We start from the raw sequence: 18720 nt of genomic DNA on the forward strand, positions 1-18720 counted from the left end.
ATATGCAACATCAAGCTCTACTACGGAAGCTATAATCATGGTCATACTGCAGGAAGGAAAGGAACACCTGGATGTTAAAACTATAGACCAATCTCTCTCATCAACGTAGACTGTAAAATATATGCGAAGATTGTAGCCCATAGACTGGAGCCAGTAGACTTGCCTTAGACAATATAACGTTTTGCCATGTCTTGGAAAAAGTGAAACTCACCCATACACTTACATCTGCCCTTGCATTAGACACAAAAAATGCCTACAACAAAATCTCCTGGTCGTTTTTACAAGAGGCCCTACACAAATACCGCTTGGGGGATGACTATGACACTTCATTCCAATCAGACAGCGAAGGTCAAGGTCAATAGTCACCTATCTCAATCATTTTCGTTGTCACAAAGGATGCAACAGGTCCCCCCTGCGTTTTCTTTTGGTTTTCAAGCCATTGAACTACTCACTAAGAGTTAACCCAGACATTAAAGGTATCAATTTTAGTTCAGGCAAAGAAGGTGTGGCAGCTTATGCCAACAACGTTCTTTTGTTCACTGAGGAAGCACAATTGACTATTCCCGTTATTATGAAGGAGATCGAGAGGTACTCAATAGTGGCAGGTTACTGTTTAAACAGGGAAAACCCAAGACCTTCTCCTTAAATGTCCACTGCACTCCAGTGGCGATTGGGGCCTTTAGAGGCAACCAGATGCTATCATGTACATAAGTATCTGGTCTGGTAAAGATCTCAAACACACTGTATCCATTAATGAACATAAAACCCTCACCAAATTAAAAAGACCTGCTTAACACATGATACCCCGAAAATATCACCTGAAGGAGTCGGGACGACATCGCTAAAATGATGGTAGCGCCTTTGGTCAATTTTATTGCCAGTATGCTCATGGTGGCCCTTTCCCCTTTTCTTCTTTAAATCCATGGATACTTATCTATCCACATGTTTATGTAAGGGCAAGAAAGCAAAGATCTCCATTATTTTATATTGAAGATGAGTAAAACCTGTAGGGGTTTGAACCTTCCAGACTACCCACGATACCAACAAGCATACCTGCCTTCTCAAGGGTCCTGGTGATTCCAGATACATGAGACGTGTTCCCCCTCTGGTTTAATAAAGAGATACAGCTATCATATCCTTTACCTCTTAGCTCCTTACCCTCCATACACAACATATCCAGACTCCCATTGGAATATTCAAGATCCATAATAATGGTTACAGTATCTGCCCTACTCCTGCATGATATGCTGTTAGACAAACAAATAACTGGTTTAAAGATGGCCTCCCTTTGGCATATCATAGAATTAAATTCGATGGGAGAACGATGTTCTGGAAATTGTGGGCGAGGAATGGTAAAAACTCTCTCGTGGATTCAGGCACTCAATTACACCCTATTCCGTTTTTGGCCCTACGCGTGACATTCGACTTACCAGACATCGATTTCAATAAATTCTTGAGAATGAAAAGCACAGTTGGTAAATTGAAGTCTCCTCATCCAACTGACCTACCCGGTTTACTCGGTAGCCTTAAGACAAGTGGCCATTCTGTATCACACATATATAAACTTCTAGAATCTCCCAAAAACTACTTGCTGAGAACACTTACCCGGAAATTACATACTTATACTCATTCCTCTCAACACTCGAACATCCCAGAGACCACATAGAAAAAAAAATTGGCAATATCCCTTTATTGCAAAAATCGCACAGGCTCTAGGGCAGACCAGATTCTGGTCTACTCATAAGACATACTGGACTCCATCTAGATTAGAAAAGATTGGCTTAAGTATGACAGATGTTTGCTGGAGATGTGGGGAGGCGATGGGGGATTTAGAACAAACTTGTTTTACATGTAAAGTGGCCCATCCGTTATGGATTAAGTTACAAACTTTGTTCATCACAACATTACAAAGGAATCCGTCGAGATTTAATTTTTGACTGTTGCCCTTGGTTTGCCTGCAAAACCCCATTCAGCGGATTTCACTACACAGAACTCAATGCTGATTTACCTATTGTTGTCACTGGGCACCAAGACAATACTATCAGTCTGGATATTAACCTCAGTGAGCTCCTTTGAAAAATGGTGGATTATACAGTTCTCCATCAGAGGAGCAGATAACATCCTGTCTGCAAAATTGTACAATTCTTCCAAATCTAGGCGCCTTTGGGACTCCTTTAAAAATATTTAGAGAAAAGCAAATCACATTAGCTGTTCTCTTGAACAATAAGGTCGCTAAATGCTTGCTGCAATTATTGTTTACTGACATCAACTGTTCCTACTGTTATTTTTGGATGTGGTCGTTGGTGGTCTTGTCGGATTACTATAGTGCAGATATCTCCTCTCTATTTTTCACTATACTCTTCCTCTGTTCTACTTGAGGCTCTTCTTTTCTCTTTCTTTTTATTTCTCTCCTCCCCATGATATGACTTCTGGATAGTCCTGTATGCTTATGTTATGTCTCATCAGTTGCTTAGGAGCCACAGAGCTCTACATCGCTCTCGTTTCATAGTTTTGTACACCGATTGATCACCACAATGATTGCTTAGCGTAGCCATTTAGGAATGTTATGTTGTTACTCAATTGTATGGTCCTCTTAATTTGTATGTAATCGTGGTCTTTATTAGCATCCCCAGCATTTAAGTATTGTAACAGAAGTGTAATGTGGATTTTTTTATAATGGCTTTGTTTTAAAAAAACAATAAAACGTCTGAGAACGAAAACTGAGAAGGTCCTCTACAGGAACTGGGAGAGTGGGAAGAAAGGCATTGTTGTGGTGCTTTGAACTAAATATAAGCTATTGATAATCCATGCAAAGTGTTGAAAGAAAGGAACGGTATTGTGTTAATATAAAATCAATCAAAGAATAATAAAGAAGCAAATATCAACCATGTTTTCTGTAAAGTGTCATAGCAGGTGTGTGCTTTGACTTACCTTCATCTGCTGGAGTTTATCAGTGTTTGTTGTCAGAGTCATAATATGAGCTTCAATGCGATCAAAATCTTGCAATATCTCCTGATTTCGCCGATGAGCTCTCTTTTCCCATTCACATATTTCCTTCAAAGAGTTTTTAAGTTTCACATACTTCAAGTGGGATCTGGACAGAGGATTTAGATAGAGGTCAGTTTTCACTGATTGAGGACTGGCACATTGACATTGATAATTGTTTCTATACTTTTTTTTTAAACAGTAACAGTTCCGCCAAACATACACCACTGCCCTTACTTATAAGAACATACCAATTCCAGCCAGCAGCATCTAGGTGCTACTGTTTCCTAAGTGGATCCAAAAGAGGGTACTGTCATGCTATGTGCCAGGAGTGAACCCTCTGCACACTAAATGGCTATTGGCAAGCACACATCCCAACCCACAGAACGGTTGGGTACTTCTACAACCTTACCCCTCCCACTCCCTCAATTTGAGCAGACCCAGAAAGGCCAACTTGGATGTGAGTTGGAAGGAACTGCCCAATATAGCTTACAGAGAGTGTTTTACACAAGACTCGAAATGTGAAATCACTGGGTATTCGCAGGCCATATGAAAGAATGTGGCTTTCAAATACGAGTAGCGGGTTCATTTGGAACCGGACATGATGGCCATTTTCCAAAGCACCTCAAGCGTGTAGTAGAGCATGTAGAGATAGTTGAAGTGAATCAGATGGAGACAGGCTAAGACTGCCAGTGAGTGGGACCATCGTGGCCTCTCCCATCCAGGGCACCCAGCTCTTCCTGCCATTTGACACAGAGTGTCCAAATGATCATTTGTACGGCTACGAAGGAATGGTAAATTCTTTCAATGCCTCATGCACCTACGGGTTCCAAGGTCAGTTTAGCTTCTATCAGGTTAAATTGCGGGAGAGTTCCCAATAGGGCTTTAAGAGGCTAAAGTTTATACCCAAGTTGTAGAAAGACCCAGCTTAGAGAGATCTATGTAACCCACCCAACCCATAACATCCAGGGCTCTGCTGGCACTCGCAAGCCAGTCTCCTGCCTACAGTGTTTTTTTATAGGTTATTTTTACCACTTTAATGTGTTGCAATACATTTTGCCACAACCATAAAGTTGTTTTTGTAGCCTTGGGTAACGAGGCACAGACCTTAGAACCATAGAGGAAGTGGGGGCCCACCATTCGCAAACAGATCCAGCTCCAGATGATGGGCTGGGTCATCTCGTCCCCAAAGAGCCAGTTGTTAATCACAATAATATTGGCTGTCCAACATTAGAACAAAACCTCTATGGTACACAGGCCTCCCTCATATGCGTATAAGGTGAATTTTTATTAAGGATACCCTAGGCTGATTGCCAGCTGAGAGAAGTCTCTGGTAGAGCCACAAACTCTATGGAAAGTAAGGGTCAGTATTTCAAAGTGAAAATTCTGTAGGGTGTGTAATAACGGAGGAAGTGCAAGATGACTTCTCTCAAAGCGATAGACATCTTTGAGGGAGTTAGGCGGGTAGCACGTGTGTGGCGATGTGTTTAAACGATCCATCGGAGGATATATTTTGCCATATGCTGATTTGCCATCCAAGAAATACAGATTACGGGCAAATGGAGCACATAGCTCAGTTAATGGTTAAAAATGAATTTGATGATCTTTCGATAAGTAAATGAGGAATGTCTTTCGAGTTAAATTTTCTAGAGAATAAGCCTTGTGTAAACCACAGCATGGTCTCTGGATTTACCAAGTTACACATTTTATACTGGAGTTGATCCGTGCAAATGGCTGGACAGAGGTAAAAAAAAGCAGTTGTATTCAGAAGACCACCTATGACAGCACTTCCATATGGCTAGAAAGTCTATTTTAAGTGGATTACAATTGCCTCTCCTAGGAGGCTGTATCCAGCCTTTTTGTCTGTAGACAAATCAGCTGCAACTCTTCTGTGCAGAGAAAAAGAAGGCTGTACTTAAGAAAACTAAATCTGAAGTTATGCGACATGGCTATGACTGAGTCAGGATGGGAGGCTAAAGGTCACTTGTTAGATGAAGGTTTGATACATTTAATTGGGAAGTGGGTGTTTTTAACCTTACTTACAAAAATCATCCTCTGCGTAAAAACTATGAGAGCCCAGGTGATTTGGGACATTGCAGAAGGGAATATTTGTATACCCTTTGATGGAAAATGGCTCAGTTCCAAGACCCGGGAACAGCTCCTTTCAGTTGCTTCCAACCATCACAGAGACGTTTTAAGGCATAGGAAAAGTGGGCAATTTGCCAGGACACCCATCTTCCAAGGAGCCCCTTAAGTCTCTCTCGCTCTTTGCCAAGTAGCCTCTTAAGGACTTTGGGTGCCCTGGAAAGAAATGTTTTAACTGTTTAAGTGTGAACCCCGTTCTGAAAGGTTATTTGGCATCACACAGGTATCAATTAGCAGAAAATGTACAGTAACATTATTAACATGGGGCCTCAAAATAAGTCTTGTCAGGGGCCTCAAAAATCCTACAGACGACACAGAACCAACAATACAATTCTTCCTTCAGAGAGCACACACAAGGATAACAAATGGGAAAATTCCGCCATTCTCTCCTGCAGAGTATGACAAACAGTACAAGTTTATCCTCCTTAAAGATCATAGTGAGGGTAAGTTACTTCAATAATGTTAGACATGGCTTTTTCAGCGGGTTTACACCCAGACTTTTTGCTTTTTGGCCTCCTGTTGTTGACCCTGTTTTTGTTGGATTTAGGACTCTGGGCACTTTACCACTGCTTTTCAGTGCTAAAGTGCATATGATCTCATGTAAATTGTATAATGGATTGGAGTTTCCATGATTGGCATATCTGACTTACTGGTAAGTCCCTAGTAAAGTGCACCGAGTGTGCCCAGGGCCTGTAAATTAAATGCTGATAGTGGGCCTGCAGCACTGGTTGTGCCACCCACACAAGCAGCTCTGAAAAGTCTCTCAGACTTGCCACTGCAGGGTCTGTGCGCAGTTTGTAACTGCTATGTCAACATGGCAAGTGCACCCACTTGCCAGGCCCCAATTTTCCCTTTTCTTACACATAAGTCACCCCTAAGGTAGGCCCAAGATACCACTGTGGGCAATGTGCTGTGTATGTTAAAGGTAGGACATGTACTGATGTGTGTGGCATATCCTAGTAGTGAAATACTACCTATTTAGCTTTTCACTATTGAAAGGCTATCTGTCCCGTAGGATAGAATGGGGAGTTTACTTATAACATTTTATGTATAATTGCCCATGGGAACAATGGAAAATAGAGTTTAGAATGCCTGAACTCAGAATATAAAAATGCATCTTTTTAGTAAAGATGATCTTTATATTGTGTGTTTGAAAATAACACTTTTAGAAACTGGGTATTTTCTTGCTTAGCCATCCTGTGTGCCTCTGCTGGTTTGTGTATTAACGGTCTGGCTTTGGAATGACAGGGGCTGGCGAGGTGCATTCTCTCAGACAGCCACCAGGGAGGGGTTGATGTGTGTCTTGCCTTTTCAGAATGAGTCAGGTGGGCTGAATAGACCTGGGATGAATTCAGAGTAGGGTGAGGTGTTTTCACTAGCACTGAATAGGCCAGTCTGCATTTAGAGTGGTGGGAGGAGATTTCCTCTGCACCTGAATAGGCCCTGTCTGCCTTACACAATGCTATCTCCACCTCCTGTGGGGCAGCTGCACCAGAGAGGACAGAACTGGTTTTGGCTGGGCAAAGAGCTTCTCTGCCACCAGAAAACAAAGGAATTTTGAGTATAAATATTGGGGCCCAGACCCCAACACTTTAGAACTTGCTGAAATCAAGGAATCTGCCAAGAAGAAGAGCTGGAAGAGCTGCCAGGAGGTCTAATGCCCCTTTCGCTGTGTTGCTGCTTTATTGAGTTGGCCTGCAGTTGCTGCTTCTGCCTTGGGCAGAGAAAGGACTGGGCTGAACTTTCTTTATTTGCGATGAGTGTCTCCAAGGGCTTGAAGTCTAGCTTGCCCCCTGTTCTGAAGTCTCAGGGACTGCAAAGCCTTCACCAACATCTGGGTACCGTTTCTGGAACCGTTATTTCAGTTGCCACACAGAAGAGAAACGCAACCGACTCCATCACTGACTCCATTGCTGGCTCTGTGTCCTGACAGCACCGTAGAAGGTACTGTCAGCATCTCGCACTGCAACCCTGGTCTCACTGACTATCGTCGCCGCTGCTTGCACCATGACCTGTGGGCACCGCACTCCGCATCGCCTCGCTTCACTTCGCCATCCTGGTCTCACCGACACTGTCGCTGCTGCTGACTTCGACACCCGTGACCGCATCGTGGCTGGGGGCACCGCTCATAAGTTTCACGACGCACTGCCTCGTCCCACACAGACGTCTTGGTGACAGGCGCCAGCTCCTGCTAACCGGCTCTGTCACTTGCACCGCAACCTTCCAGCACCGTATCGATAAACGCCTCACCCTGCACCTTAAGCTTTGGTCTCACCGATGCCGTCTGGACAATCGTCACCGAGACACCGGCACCGCATCATGAGGGCACCGCACCCTGCACCGCTTACATTTTGCAACGCAACCTCGATGGTTGCCATGACCGGCTCGCAACAACGTGCCAGCCGCAACGAGAAAGGTACTGTTCACAAGTTTGTCCACGCTTTCGCTGGCCCGTATTGACGTGGTCGGCTGGAACTGTTAGACTCTGTTGTTTTCAGCATCGCGGTAGCCCCGGACGGAGTTACCGACTCATAAGAACTGTGTTTTAGAGATATGTCTGCAATTTTGAGAATATCCTGCAAAGTATATATTTTTAATAACTGTATGTTGGATTCTTATTGTTTTGGGTCTTGTTTTGGATATATAAAAATATTGGATATTTCTCTAAACTGGTGTGGTGTCCTTTTGTAGTGCTTTCACTGTATTACTGTTGGTTATGTGCAAATGCTTTACACACTGCTACAAAGATAAGCCTGACTGCTCGTGACAAGCTACCAAGAGGGTGAGCAGAGATTATTTTAGGACTGTAACTCCCTTATCGGGACTAGGAAGAAGGGTCACTACTTGGACAAAGGTGCAAATCTTGCCAACTAGAGACCCCCATTTCTAACAAATAAAAATTAGAGTGTAGATTAGAAGGATCTTTGATTATTAGTCTCAATATTGGGGCACAGAGAGTTTGATCATGTAAAAGCTCCTGAGAGTGTTTTGATGGAGCAAAATCAATTAGTGGATTCAGAGGTAAACAGTTTGCTGAAAGAAGGGGCAACAAAGTAAATTAATCGGGATGAGACAATTTGACAAATGATCCTCTTACCAAAAGAGAAAAAAAGGGGGGGTCGCACTCAGTAATTCATTTGAGAGAGTAACTACTTTGACCACGGTCCCAACACCGGAGACGGCTATAAAGAGGAAGAGGGGGTCCTCAAAGGCAGAAAAACCCTAAAATGCAAAAGACTAAAAGGAATGGCAGAACAGTATCCCCATTGTCATCAGTCCCTCTGCCCGTAACCTCTACTTCTGCTGTTCTGGATGCCGAACAATTGGGTGTCCCCCTGTCTAATGCCCATGAGGCTTTGTTGGTTAAAGTCGGGGCTCTTCTTTCTTCATCTCTATCCCCGATCCTCAACAGACTGTCTTTGATAGAGAAAAGAGTAACCAAGTTTGAAATGCATGTTGAATCTAGCTTTGATACCATTGAGGACATTCTGGGGAAAATTAATCAGCCACTCAATACTTTAACAAATGTCTTGTGTGACCCTGTAAATCCTAAATCCCCTCCCGTCATACCTCTTCCATCTAATCCTCCGCTTGTTTCGTTCTGTGGTTACGGCGGGGTGGGCACCGTCCCTAAGGATGACCTAGTTCCATTGGGAGGTCAGGAGGGAGAGATAGGGAACTTGTCAAGTGAATTTGTGCAGCTTATTCCGAGTACCCCAAGGGAGGAGGGTAGTAGACCTCGGGGCAGGACACCAAGCAGTCCTACCAACATCATTCTAATTGTGGGATTGGAAACCAGCACAACCCCGCCTATGGGCATACTCACTATGATCCTTTAGCCGTCCATAATCCTATGGGTTCCAGCAATGGTCTTAGGGCTTTACACCTGCCACCGGCCGCTGCTCCTCTGGTGGTGGTCCTAAAGAATGTACCGCTTCTACAAGAGGGGCAGACGGAATCCACTGAGCAGCTAATGGCTAAAACAATGCACTGGCTTAGTGCCCAATTGAAGGTAGAAGGGGTACCGGGATGGGATATCTGCAACCAAATGATCATGGCTAGACGTGCCCCATGGGTTGGTCACTCCATAAAGGTAGGAAGGGGTGACTGTGTAGTTGCCAACTTTAACAACGCCCATGTCGTCAGATTTCTATTGGGTCACTTAGGGAGTAGAAACCAATGGCGTCCTTCCGGGAAAATTTCTCTTTTGCCTTTGGGTTTTTTCTATAGATCCAATCACCCCTCTCCGCAAGGGGGCAGGACCAGTTTCGCACCACAACGACCTACTGGTGGCTTCTTCGATCTTAACCTTGTTAATAGATTTGCTCCCTTGTCTGGTCTAGACGCATGCGATAGACTATCTCCAGTAGTTTTATCTGTGTCAGAGGCCCAAACTAACCTTCCTGCCCTTTCCGCTGTGACTGTCTCAAGCCCTCAGCTGGTTATAACCGAGGGGTCTGAGCCTACGGAGGCCCTAATACTGTCAGATTGGGGAGAAGGTATTGTTATGAGTACATTGAGTATGTTATCATGGAACATTGCTGGTTTATTACCGAAAACTATCTTTTCTGATTGGTCTATTTTCATTGAGTCTTATGATATTATTGCCTTTCAGGAGACCTGGTATTTGAGTACTATTTTTTGTCCAGGTTATTTGGCCTTTAGTAAACAGGCCATTGCAAACTCCAAGTGACGTCCCTCGGGAGGATTATCGGACAGCAGGTGGATCTCCAGGTAGAAGAACTTGGGATTGATAACCCAGATATCCAGGTTCTTATAATAAATCTTGAACATGTCCCTGGTTTTACACTGATCAAAGTCTACACTAGAGGCATGGCCGGTGGGAAAGCCTCACGACTATCTCTAGCCTAGATCACTTTTTTAAGTCAATGGAAAAGACAAGTAACTGGGTTATTGCGGGGGATTTTAACTGTAGGTTTGAGCCTCTTGCACTAGAAGATGCTAGTCTTACTAGCGATGAGGATACAAGTTGGGGTGTTCCATCATTAAGCCACCCCCCAATCAATACGGAGGCAGTCCTTCAATTAAATAGTTTGACACTGGAGGGTGGGCGCCGGGCTGTCAATGGGAGAACTAAATCTGATGCCAAAGGTAATCCCACATTCAATAATGGGAGAAGTAGTAGTAGGATTGACTAAATTTTTATCAATTTAGAATTGTGGTCAAGACTAAAGGATATGGAGGTTTTAAGTAGACCAGAGAGCGATCATGACCCACTGTCTTTGACATTAGAGGTAAAGGGTCACCCACTGCTGAGGTGCGGCACGGAGATCGCTATGACAGATGTTATGTCCCTCGATTGCCGAAGATTAAAAGGGGCACGGGTATCTGAGGATGAGGGCACTATGGCACAGATAAGGCTCACTCTTGAAGAGTCCCTTGTGGCCCTATCAAATCTTGATTCCAGCGAGGCTAGCTTTATAACTCTTACAGAGGCCCATGAGTCCCTGTTTACTAAGCTGAAAAGCTATTTTACAGAAAATATAAAAAGATCTAATGTGCTATTCATCCATAAAGCTGCAAAATGGTATGATGGGGCATGTGGGGTAGCTTTTAGACAATTGTCCCAAGGATGGGATCCACACATCAGATAAAGGTACTTAGGGCTGAATACAAGGCCACTCAACACAGGGCAAAGAAGGCCTATGATGAAAATAGATGGAGGGACCTCCTTGAGGCATCCAATGGGAAAAACTGTTGTAGGTTCTGGCACTTAATTAAATGGGGCAATGGTAGCGCTGGCCCGGCTCCAGTTAACAAAGTTCCCCCCAGAAGTATGGGTCGCACATTACCAGGCCCAATTTTCATCAACCGAAGAAAGTACTGGGCACCAGCCCTGTGTAGAGACGGACTCAGTCCTATCTTTCAAACTAGTGGAAATCGAGAGAGCTCTTGATGGAGTGGCAGCAGGTAGGGCACTGGACCGGATTGTATTCCGGCGGATATATGTAAATGAGATCGGGAGAACTGGCTAAAATATATCCATATCCTTGTTAATGGTTAGGTCAGAGGTGCCCATATTCTGGAATCCTGGCGCGGGGCAGAAATAATCCCCATTTATAAAAAGGGGGATCACGCCTGTCCATCTGATTATAGGCTCATAAGCCTTATAGACACTCTTCAAAAAATTGTGGCGAGATTAGTGCTAAGTAGGGTAAATAGGTGGATAGATGAGAACGAAATACTATCCACCTATCAAGCAGGATTTCGTTCCCACGTTAGCACTATCAACCAAGTTTTTAGATTTATGTTGATATACTGGAACACAGTGGTCTTAGCAGGGGGGGACACTCTACCCAGCATTTGTAGATCTTAAATCTGCTTTTGATTTAGTCTCCCACCTTAAGATGTGGGATACCCTTAGGAAAGCAGGGATGCCTGCAGATATGGATTAGTTACTTACCTGTAATCCTAGTTCTCTTCCAGGGGTATCCTCATCAAAGTCATAAGCATTAGAATATTCTCGCCCATGTGCGGGACCCCGGAAACACTATATTATATGTGCCCCACATATATATATATACACATATATATATAAAAACATGCAATAGCAGCCAAAATAAAAACAGAGCTGAAATATGCTGTAAAGAATTTCCACCATACATGAGTAATAAGCATTAGAAACATGAGAAACAACACAAACTTTGTTTTAGAAACTGTTTTAATGCTCAGAAAGCAGTAGAAACTCTCATAACTCACTGGAAGCATAGAAAGCTCCCAGGCTGCATTGCAAACACACAGTCTAAAAAGACTGAAAAGCTAACCTGTAGCTGCATAGCAATAAACTGACACCGTGCCTTTAAGGCACCCATGATCCCCAGTATCCCATCATGCCTCAGGGGTGACAGTTAGGTCAGTTGTTCTTTTCGGAGACTGAAAATAAACCCAGTAACAGATAGGTTAACAATATCTCCTTATTAAAGAATTTCCTTTGCCCGGGGAGGCGGGAGGGTTGTTTATGTCTTTGATGAGGATACCCCTGGAAGAGAACTAGGATTACAGGTAAGTAACTAATCCTTCTCTTCTAGGGGATCCTCATCAATAGTCATAAGCATTAGAATAGAATAGCGAGCCTCACCTCATCTGCGGGCAAAGGAGTAACAATACAGTAATAACCATATTAAGCCTAGTAACCACTAAGCTTGTACAGGCCGTAGGTTACCCAAATAGATTCCTCAAAGAGGCTTGTCCTACTTGAGTATCGGCCCTGGAATCAGATTCTAGGCAGTAATGCCTTGTAAAGGTATGAACTGATTTCCATGTCGCCGCCTTGCATATCTCTGACATTGGGATGTCGTGCAAGAAAGCTACTGTAGCGGCCTTCCCCCTAGTGGAATGCGCTTTGGGTGACCCCAACAAGGGCTTGCCTGCAAGCTGATAGGCCAATTTAATGCACAAGACAATCCATCTCGCGATGGACCTCTTGGCCGCTGGAAAACCTGTTCGCATTGAACCATAGTTCACGAACAGTTGATCCGTTTTCCTAATCCCTTTGGTCATTTCCAAATAGAACTTGAGCACTCTCTTAAGATCTAAGGAGTGATTTGGAAAAAACGAAGGGAGGGAAATGGACTGATTTATATGAAAATCAGAAATTACTTTAGGCAAGAAAGATGGATGAGCCCATAGGACTACTCTATTGTGATGAAAAAGAGTATATGGTTCTTTCGCACAGAGCGCTTGAATCTCGCTTACTCTGCGCGCAGAGGTAATCGCCACCAAAAAAGCCGCCTTCCAAGAGAGATGTTGCAAAGAGGCCTTGTGGATGGGCTCGAAAGGAGGTGACATTAACCTGGATAAAACCAGGTTCAATTCCCATGGAGGAGAAGGATTTCGCACAGGGGGATACACTTTTTTCAACCCCTGGAGGAAGTCCTTAACCACTGGGACTTGAAAGAAAGAAATCTGATCAGGTGATTTTCTGTATGCTACTATGGCTGACAAATGCACTCTAATAGAAGCGTACTTTAAACCAGCAGTTGCCAGGGAAAGGAGGTATGGCAAGATGACGTCCTCCTGCCCTTTAGTCGGATCTAGGTGATGATCCCTACACCATAAGTAAAACCTTTTCCACTTGAATGCATAGGACGCTCTCGTGGAAGGTCTCTTAGCCTCTTTTAAAATGTTCATGCATTCAGGAGGCAAGTTCAAATGTCCATATTGCAGGACCTCAGGAGCCATGCTGTTAGGTTCAGTGATGGGAGGTTGGGATGCATTATCCTCCCGTTCATCTTGCTCAACAGGTCCGGCCTGCAAGGGAGTCGTCTGTGTGGACACACAGATAGATGTAGAAGGTCCGGGTACCACCACTGCCGCGGACAATCCGGAGCTATCAGGATCATTTCCATGTTCGACCTGCAGAGCTTGGAAACTACTCTCGGGATCAGAGCCAGTGGAGGAAACGCTTAAGCGAATGTCCCTGACCAATCCATCAGCAGAGCATTGCCCTGCGTCCCTGGCCGGTGGAACCTGGACGCGAAGGCGTGGCATTTGGCGTTTTCGTCGTCTGCAAACAAGTCTATGGTTGGACGACCCCAGCAACGAAAAAGCTCTTCTACTACTTCGTCTTTTAGCACCCAGTCTGGCTGATCTTCGAAGTGCCTGCTGAGTGAGTCTGCTTTTACGTTCAACTCGCCTGGAAGGTGCACTGCCACTACCGTGAGGCCTCGAGAGAGGAGCCAACGCCAGATTGCCTGAGCCTCTCGACAAAGTGGGCGAGACCTTGTGCCTCCTTGTTTGTTCAGATAGAACATGGTGGTCGTATTGTCCGTCTGAACTAGGACTGAGTTGGACTCTATCGCTAGAAAGAAAGCTTTGAGAGCCAGGAATACCGCTCTGAGCTCCAGCATATTGATGTGGTATGTCTTCTCCTGCGCAGACCACTGGCCTTGAATTTGAAGCGAACCCATGTGCGCTCCCCAGCCTTGCAGAGAGGCATCCGTCACTATCGACTGGGATGGAAGAGGTTGGTGAAACAGTACCCCCACCAGTAAATTCTTTCTCCGAGTCCACCATTTGATGGCATCTTTCGTCGCTTGGGAAAGCGTGATACGATCTACCCAATGTCCTGTCGCTTGGTCCCACTGATCCTCCAGAGCCTGCTGTAGAGGACGCATTCTCAGCCTGGCGTTTGGGATGAGAAAAATGCAGGACGCCATGGAACCCAGCAGGGATGCTACTTGTCTGGCTGTTGGAAGCCGAGACTCTAGCAGGAGTCCACATTTCTGACTCATGGAAAAAAGTCTCTCCTCCGAAGGAAACGCTTTTCCCACTTTTGTGTCCAGAACGGAGCCTAGGTAGTGGATGGACTGTGTAGGCCGCTGGACTGACTTCTCCAGGTTCACATGGAGGCCGAGCCTGCGCAACTGGTGCAGACACAGATGTAGATCGTGTTTTACCTGTACCGGAGATGGACCTTTTAGGAGCCAGTCGTCCAGGTATGGGTAGATGAAGAGCCCCTTCTTGTGAAGAAAAGCCGCCACCACTGCCATGCATTTGGTGAAGACTCGTGGTGCGGACTTGAGACCGAAGGGTAGCACTTTGTACTGGTAGTGGTTGTTCCCTACGACAAACCTCAAGTACTTGCGATGTTGAGCAATTGGGATGTGAAAGTACGCATCTTGCAGGTCCACCGAACACATCCAATCTCCGACTTGAAGATGTGGGCATATTTGGTGAAGCGCTAACATGCGGAACTTTTCTCTGACGATGACTTTGTTTAAAAGTCGAAGATCGAGTATTGGTCTGAACTTGTCCTCCTGATCTTTTTTGGGAACAAGAAAATATCTGGAGTAAACTCCCTTTCCTCTTTGAGCGAGAGGAACCTCCTCTATCGCTCTTTTTTGCAGTAGGACTTTTACCTCTCTTCGGAGCAAGCTTAGCTGGTGAGGGCAAGAGCTCTTTGGAGGAATGCTCTTCGGAGGCGCACGGAAACGTAGCATGTATCCATTGCGCAGTATATTCAGCACCCACTGATCCTTTGTGATGCTGACCCACTCTGCCAGTTGTTGTGAAGCACTTCCTCCCACTGGAGTGGGTAACGGCGCCAGAGGAAGCCACTTCTCAGGCCTTTCCTCCTCTTGTGGTGTTAGAGGATTGTTGGTGACCTCCTCTACCTCTGCCGGGCTTGCCTCGAAACTGGGATTTCCCCTGGTTCTTATTTTGGGACCACTGAGGGGTTTGAACCCTCTGTTGAGCCCCTCTCCCCCTGTTGGTCTTGAAGCGGCGTTTGAATTCTTTCTTCTCCAAACCCACCGCTTTCACTGTGTCCAGTTCCGTCTTCATTCGGGTCATTTCTTCGTCAGCATGTTCCCCGAAGAGAGCGGAACCCGAAAAGGGGAGATTAAGGATGCGATGCTGAGCATCCGGCTTCAGACCTGTAAGGCGCAACCAGGCCGACCTCCTGGCACAAACCCCATGTGAATAGGAATGCGCCGCAAGGACAGCACCATCTGCAGCCGTGCTGATCATCTGATTCGCCACCAGACATCCTTCTGTCACAGTCTCTTCAAAATCCTGCTGGTCTTCTTTTGGCAGCTTGGATTTGAACCTTTCCATGGAGTCCCATAAAGATCTGTCATATCGACCCAGAAGCGCAGCCGCACTAGAAACCTTAAGAGTGGATGCAGCTGAGTTGCAAACCTTGCGACCCCAGGAGTCTTGAGATTTGCTGTCCTTGTCTGGTGGGACTGAAGAGGAACCGGCAACTGCATGTGTCTTCCTCGCCGCTGCCACAATTACAGAGTCTGCTGGAGGGTCAGATTTTACAAAAACCGGGTCAGAAGAGGCCGGTTTGTATTTTTTCTGAATGCGGGCTGGCACCGCTCTGATAGCCGCCGGAGTTAGGAAAACCTCTTTGACAGGATCCATAATCCCCGGGACTAAAGGCAGCAGAGGACGGGAGATAGCTTTTTTGTGTAAAGTCTCAAAAATGACTGTCGTTGTAACCTGAGGGACAGACATTTCAATGCTCAGCTTCTGAGCTCCTCTTTGCAGGACATCTAGATACGTGCCAATGTCATCCACTGGAGAGGATCTGAACGTAGGACTGTCCGTCAACGTAGGGGAGTAGTCTCTCTTGGAAGACCTGGTAGAAGAGGTAGATGAAGTAGACGGAGTTCGTCGACGTCTACGGTGAGCACTGTGCCTCCTCTCCCGTGATCTTTTTGAACGCTCCTCCCGCCTAGGAGAGCGAGATCTGATCCGATCTTCTGAACGAGGTCCTTTTCTGGGAGATCGGGACCTTCTGGGAGATCTGATTGGTGTTCTCACAGGTGATTTGCGCCTGGGAGGACTACGCTTGTCCATCTCCTCTACCAGATCCTGAAGAGGAGACCTGTGCTGTGGGCTGGCATAATCTTGCATACGTTTGGCAGCCCCAGAATCTCTCCAGTGGTCCAAAGACCTGTACCATCTAGGTGATAGTCTGATTTGCCCAGCCGAAGGGTCTGGCCGACGCTCAGGAGATTTGCGCACAGGACTTCTGGACTTTGAAGATGCAGTTTAGGAGCCAGAGGACCGTGAAGTGGAATGACGGGAAGCTGACTCCGTTACCATAACCACATCTGAAAACCTCGACGTCTAGCGTCGGGGAGTCGGAGGTTCAAACAATCTCGACTTTGATTGTCTATGTGAGGATCTATGGTCCCTCGACGTCGAGCGGCGATGACCCGCCGTCGACGGAGTTCTCTGTCTCGACGTCGAACTGCGATGACCGGCCGTCGACGGAGCCCTCTCTCTCGACGTCGAACGACGATGTCCAGTCGTCGACGGAGGCTTCTCTCTTGACGTCGAACGACGATGTCCAGTCGTCGACGGAGGCTTCTCTCTCAACGTCGAATGACGATGTCCAGTCGTCGACGGAGCTCTCTGCCTCGACGTCGAACGGCGATGACCAGCCATGGACGGAGTCCTCTGCCTCGACGTCGAATGTCTGTGCGGCGAAGGCGGAGGGGTATTGGGCACCCTCGACGCCGAGCGCTGACGAAACACTGACGGAGACTGCCTCCTCGACGCCGATCGACTTTTTCCTGTCGACGGCGGAGGGGTCTTGGTCCTCGACGCCGAACGTAGTTTTTTAGACGACGGCGGAGGGGTCACACTTCTCGACGCCGGTCGTCGCCTGGATGATGACGGCGGAGGAGTGACCTCCCTCGACGCCGGTCGTCGCCTGATTGACGACGGCGGAGGGGTCTTGGATCTCGACGCCGACCGTCGCCCGGTTGACGGCGGCGGAGTCACCTTCCTCAACGCCGGTCGTCGCCCGGTTAACGCCGGCGGAGGGGATTTCAACGACGGAACTGGATCCTTTGACGTCGTCGACGTACCTGGTCTTCTTTTCGACGGCGAGCCCGCCGTCGACGGAAGTTTAGAAGAGAGATGATCCACCGGTGGTTCTTTTCTCAGCGCCGAGCCCGACGCTGAAGTTGAAGGGTGTGAAGACTTCTTTTTTGAAGATGTATGAGCCTTCTTGGAGCCCTTCTTCACCGGAGATCTTCCTCTTGATGACCTGTGAGCCAGGCCATAAATGCGAATCCTCTCCCTGTCCTTGAGAGTTCTTCCTGACAGGTGCTCACAATGAGGACAGGTGCCTGGATCATGATCTTCAGGCAGACACAGGATACAGACGTCGTGGTTGTCTGATTTTGCCTTCTTGTTGCCACAAGAAGGACATTTGTCAAAGAGTGAAGGCATTCTCAAAAGAAAATGTTCACTAAACTGACTGAAAAAGACAGTAACTTACTTGACTAGATGTTAAATGTCAAAGTAAGAGCAAAAGTTGTTAAAAGTGAAGTATTTTTCTGTCAAAAAACAGAAAATTAGTGGAGCTGTGTAACCAGGGTCCTTCTCTGAAGGAACCGGAAAGAACAACTGACCTAACTGTCACCCCTGAGGCATGATGGGATACTGGGGGTCATGGGTGCCTTAAAGGCACAGTGTCAGTTTATTGCTATGCAGCTACAGGTTAGCTTTTCAGTCTTTTTAGACTGTGTGTTTGCAATGCAGCCTGGGAGCTTTCTATGCTTCCAGTGAGTTATGAGAATTTCTACTGCTTTCTGAGCATTAAAACAGTTTCTAAAACAAACTTTGTGTTGTTTCTCATGTTTCTAATGCTTATTACTCATGTATGGTGGAAATTCTTTACAGCATATTTCAGCTCTGTTTTTATTTTGGCTGCTATTGCATGTTTTTATATATATGTATGTATATATATATATATATATATATATATATATATATATATATATATATTCACAGAAAAAACCATAGGTTATAGACCATATATAGTTAGGAATTAGTATTTACAAAACCTTGAAAATTCACTGAAAAAACCATAGGTTATAGACCATATATAGTTAGGAATTAGCATTTAGAAAACCTTATTTTACTCACACAAAACCATTGAAATTCCATATATAGTTAGTTGCACTAACTATATATCGCGCACCCGCAATCCACTGCTGATGATGTCACATATTACATCATTCATGACATGGTCAGTGACATCACTGATGACATCACTGATGACATCTCAAATGACATCACTGATGACATCACTGATGACATCTC

At 45.7% G+C, this 18720-nt stretch overlaps 1 protein-coding gene across 2 annotated transcripts in view; it reads right to left on the reverse strand.

The window, feature by feature from the left end:
• Nucleotides 1–18720, reverse strand: part of KIZ (kizuna centrosomal protein) — an 824452-nt gene that overhangs the window by 726965 nt on the left and 78767 nt on the right. For both annotated transcript variants that reach the window (XM_078649325.1, XM_078649324.1), the window contains exon 3: nt 2932–3094. In XM_078649325.1, the coding sequence (XP_078505451.1) occupies nt 2932–3094 (163 nt within the window). The remainder of the gene's footprint in view (nt 1–2931; nt 3095–18720) is intronic.

This window comes from Lissotriton helveticus, chromosome 6 (assembly GCF_964261635.1).
Source record: "Lissotriton helveticus chromosome 6, aLisHel1.1, whole genome shotgun sequence".
NCBI classification, from domain to species: domain Eukaryota; kingdom Metazoa; phylum Chordata; class Amphibia; order Caudata; family Salamandridae; genus Lissotriton; species Lissotriton helveticus.